General features: G+C 42.3%; 1 protein-coding gene across 1 annotated transcript; it reads right to left on the bottom strand.

Annotated features, from left to right (window-relative positions):
• Positions 1-552: 552 nt before the first annotated feature.
• On the bottom strand, positions 553-2863 carry LOC121531714 (leucine-rich repeat-containing protein 10). Its single transcript, XM_041837113.2, has one exon. It carries the CDS (start codon positions 2429-2431, stop codon positions 1565-1567), a length of 867 nt encoding a protein of 288 aa, XP_041693047.2. The 5' UTR covers positions 2432-2863; the 3' UTR covers positions 553-1564.
• Positions 2864-4833: the final 1970 nt, after the last annotated feature.

Here is a 4833-nt window from a genome sequence, read left to right as displayed (position 1 = left end):
GCGAAGGAGATGTGTCGCGCTGCATGAGTCAAATGGTAGTCACACCAGATACTGACTGGTTTTCTGATCCATGCCCCTACCTTTTTTTAAGGTATCTGTGACCAACAGATGCATATCTGTATTCCCAGTCATGTGAAATCCATAGATTAGGGCCTAATGAATTGATTTCAATTGACTGATTTCCTTATATGAACTGTAACTCAGCAAGATCTTTGAAATTGTTGAATGTAGCGTTTATATTTTTTGTTCAGTGTAGATTTATTGCACCCGTTACTGAAATGGTTGTTCCTGTTAAAATGGTTTAGGTAGTCTCTTTTATCAATGTTCTTAACCCTGATAGTCATTATTAATGCAGGTAGCAGGTGAATAAAAATCTCAGTCTGTTGGCTGTCCAAACTCTGTCTGGATTCCAATAGAAATTACACATAATTTAGCAAACCAGCATAATTTGACTTGCAGGCCTGATGTGGCCTGTAAACCAGGAGGTTCCTAACACCACTGTGTTAGGGTAAAACTTGGCCATCAAAGTAAGGTCTTATGATATATGTAATGTATTGTCATAAACAGTTTAATTTTAATGATAACATTTGCCTACAGTAGGAACTCACTTGAAGTCCACAGGACTGAAAAGGAACGAATTTAACAACCATGTCTCTGTCACTAACAAATACAGTCATGGGTGTTAACGATACGGTTCACTTGAAAAGGCAAGGCACTGGGAAATTATATTGGAGGTGTGGCTTAGTGGGACGTTCAATTAGGTATTTTTGGCCACCTGTGAGTGGAAGTGTTGTATCAGTTTAAGTGGTCTATAGTAATGTTAATAACAATTTGAGCATGTCTGCTTCCAGTTCTTAAGTTTTTACAAATGCTTACATAAGAGCATGTGACAATAAAGACTTGTAAACATTATTGTAATGTCCTTAACCCAACTGTGTGACCTTGTCAAGAGATACTGAGCTCTTGGTGTAATGGGTAAAAATAATATATAAGGTGTTATTGCATAACACTGAACGTTTTAATTCCTTAACACTGACAAAGTGTAACAGTGTCAGCACTAAGCACAGTGTTAATTTAACACTCAAAAGTGTGGACCCGTATAGACACTGGCCCAGTGTTAAATTTAACACAGTCAGTGTTGATTTAACACGGGAGAATTTGCTGTGTACTCCCAACGCTATACATACAGTATACTACCCCCAGCAAAAGTTAATGAATAGGGACACCTGGTAGAATTTCACGGATAATCACCTGTTAAAAAAAACTGAAAACTATCTACAATTTTCATTCTAGTCTGCAAACAGTGATGTAAAAGTAGAAAACTTCATGTGAGATTTCTCCTGGTGCTCTTTGTGAGGTCCATGTTTCATCATGATGGAAAACCAATCGTAACAGCTTACTATTTGTCATCTGTGTTTAGGTCCATATTATTTGCCTGACCATATTTGGAACCCAACACCATCAGGCCTGTCTGCTTGTGTAACATGCCGAGACAAATGGCCGCTCTCCTGTAAGTGCTCCACTTGACTGGCATCCTGTTCTCCAGCCTAGCCACGGCTGAAGGTCAGACGCTTCCACAACCCTTTTCAAGTAGTGAGTTCAATTCTCCCTCTGAGGAAAGCTCTGAGGCAAGTTCCTTCACCTCAGTCAGAGTCTCACACACTTTCGACCCATCCTCACCATCCTCTTCATCATCTGAGCTGTCCGCCCAGCGTCCAACCCTCCTGACCCCCTCCCCGACCACAGGTGCGTTCACACAGGGGTTGTGGTCGTAGATTACCAGTTTCAACCCCTGCAAGTGAGAGAGACCGGGAAAGCGGCGGATTTTGTTGCGGTCCACATCGATCACGGCCAGAAAGTGCATGGCAAGCAACACTGGCGGGAACTCACACAGCTGGTTCCCGGCTAGCCAGATACTCCTCAGCTCCTCCAGCCCACCGAGCTCCATGGGCAGTTTGCTTATCTGGTTGTACCCCAGATGGAGGGTCTTGAGGTTGGGGAGGTCGCATACCACACTGGGGAACTCAGTGAAACAGTTGGTCTCCAACCACAGGGTATTAAGTTCTTTCAACTCACCAAGCTCCCGGGGGAGGCTCCAGAGCTTGTTGTTGCCCAGATACAGGATGTTAAGCTGGGGTAGCTGACACACCGCCGCAGGCAGCTCTTCGAAACAGTTGAAGTCTAGAGCTAGGAGCTGCAGCTTCCTCAGGCCCTGCAGGTCTGCAGGTAGGCTGTTCAGGTTGTTGCCACTCAGGTAGAGCTTGACCAGCTCATTGAACAGGCAGGCAGCCACAGGAAGCCGACGCAGCTGGAAATTGCTCAGGTCTAGTGTCCGATCAAGAGGCATCTCCTTCAGGTCGCCCACCAGGAAACGCTGGCAGCGCTCGGAGGGGATGAAGGCCACAGCGCCACGCATGACGTTCCCCATCATGAACACCCTGTCCCCACCCTGATGCTGCCCCACACTCACTTCTGATTTAGTGAGGGGGGAGTGAGCGGCTCATGGAAGAAAGTCCAGGAAAGTCCATTCCTTATCTTTCATGATTACTTAGCAATAGACGCTGTCAAGTCTGTTGCTATAAAAAATTAAATAAAAATAATAAAACATGAAATATGACTATATGATTGAATAACTTACGACTTGATTGAAACCCAGAAAGGCAATTCCAATGTCAAGCTACCGGTCCATGCATCAGCCAATTCTGTTGTGACCCCAACAAAACTGGAGATTATACTTGACGGTCTCTCAAAAGACACCTACTTCCAAATTATGTTTGCCAGCGTTCCCCCAAATAGCAGTATGCCATTGTTGTATCCCATAGAGTGAAAGTGCAGCGGATATTCCCAGACCCTTGCACAGACCTCTGTTGGCTCTCTCTCTGTCTGTCTGTGGTTCTGAGCTTTGCCTCTTAAGCAATAGCAAATGACGAGCTGGTCACTCCTCCCCATTTGTGCTTAATGACTTTTCCCCTCTTCATAACGGGAGAGAGACGGGGTGGGGGGTGGTATATGGTCTACAGAACAGAATGTAGTCAGTTGATAAGCGTAAGAGGTGTTAAGATATCAAAGAGCATGGGAGGTCATCTACATTCCATCCATCTACAAGCCCTCACACAGTCTGGGATTCATGCCTTTATCATCGCCACACAAGTGGCCATTTGCCCTTCGCTATGATGTGCAGAATTTGTGACTGTTAGCAGAGGCTGCCTGTCATGTTTCTGAGCTATGGCACAGTGTTACAGGCAGCCATGTGAGAGAGCCAGAGAGTGTTTTGGTCAAACTGGAAAACCAGTAAATCATCGGGTGGTTTGAAATGTTTTCTGCAGGGAGTGGAAAATGAAGTAACAGCCTCCAAAAAAAAGTAAAGCGGCGTATGAGGGGGACGTAAATGCCAGAGTGGTCTGGGCTTCATCAACCATAGGTTAGGGAGTCCTGTCTGCTTTGTTCACATTGACTTGTTGTGAGCTGTGAGTGTGTGAGGGCCCCTGCTGGTCGGAAGCTGGTCAAGCTGGTCTGACCAGCGTGGTCTAGCTGGTCAAGCTGGTCTGACCAGCATGGTCTAGCTGGTTATGCTGGCAGACCAGCCATCGTTGTGTTTTTACTGCTGACCAGCCTTCGTTGTGTTTTTGCTGTTGACCAGCCTTTGTTGTGTTTTTGCTGGTGACTAGCCTTCACTGTGTTTTGGACACCGGTGACCAGCATAAGCTAAAGCAAAACCAGCATCAAGTCACATTATACTGGCTTGCAAAGTGATGTTCAATTCGGATTGGAATCTAGGCAGAGAGGATTCCCACAATCAGCATTCAAAATGCTGATACTAGGGTTAGAAAGATGAATATATGAGACTACCTAAACAATCTGAACTGGAACAACCATTTCAGTAACGGGTGCAAAAAATCCAACTAACAGATTGGATTTGTTTAGAAAAAGGTATATTATTTATCTTTGTGTAGCATAAGATACATATATGTACATATCTACCTCATTTACCTCGTACCCCAGCACGTCGACTCGGTACTGGTACCCCATGTATATAGCCATGTTAACGTTACTCATTGTGTATTTATTCATTGTGTTTTTTTTTATTTTTATTATTTTTTTATTTATTTAAATTATATTATTATTATTATTATTATTATTATTATTATTTTTCAGGGGGAATGGATCAGCTTAATATTGCAGATAGATTGTATCTTCTATCAATGTAATTGTCTGCATCACTTCCAATCCACCATGTTTTATTTTATTTTATATATATATATATATATATACTCCCCTTTATTACTTTTCAACCCCACCATCCTTTCCCTACTTGGAGTAAATTAGTGAACAACAATGCCCAGGCCTCTACTTCCGGTCTATACTTACTATCTACACCTTATGGACAGAGTTAATTTTACAATAATTCTATTATATATATATTTTTATTTTATTTATATTTTTTGCTCCTGAACTTCTTCTACTCTCAACCTCTCCGATCATTTTCATGGTGTCCATCCGGTTTGCTTCTATATGCCATATCCTTCCAACTGTGCTCCTTCCCAAAAGCTCCCAACATACAACCTATATACTTATTATGGACACAGTATGCTTACATTATTAGCTATCTTTGTTATTATTTGTTGTTATTTGTTATTAGTCCCATCCTTCAACTCTATTCAATACCTCCCATCTATCTCTTAACACCATCCATATAGGATTTCTATTTGCCATATATATTTCGACCGTACTGTGATGTTTTACAAAAATTCTGAACCTTTCTATTCTCATTGCTTCTACAGATTGTGAATTGAAAATAAACATTTTTGCTAAAAGTATTATTATATTATTGAT

The sequence above is a fragment of the Coregonus clupeaformis genome, chromosome 19 (assembly GCF_020615455.1).
Source record: "Coregonus clupeaformis isolate EN_2021a chromosome 19, ASM2061545v1, whole genome shotgun sequence".
Taxonomy (NCBI): Eukaryota; Metazoa; Chordata; class Actinopteri; order Salmoniformes; family Salmonidae; genus Coregonus; species Coregonus clupeaformis.
This window is presented reverse-complemented; position numbering and strand designations above follow the sequence as displayed.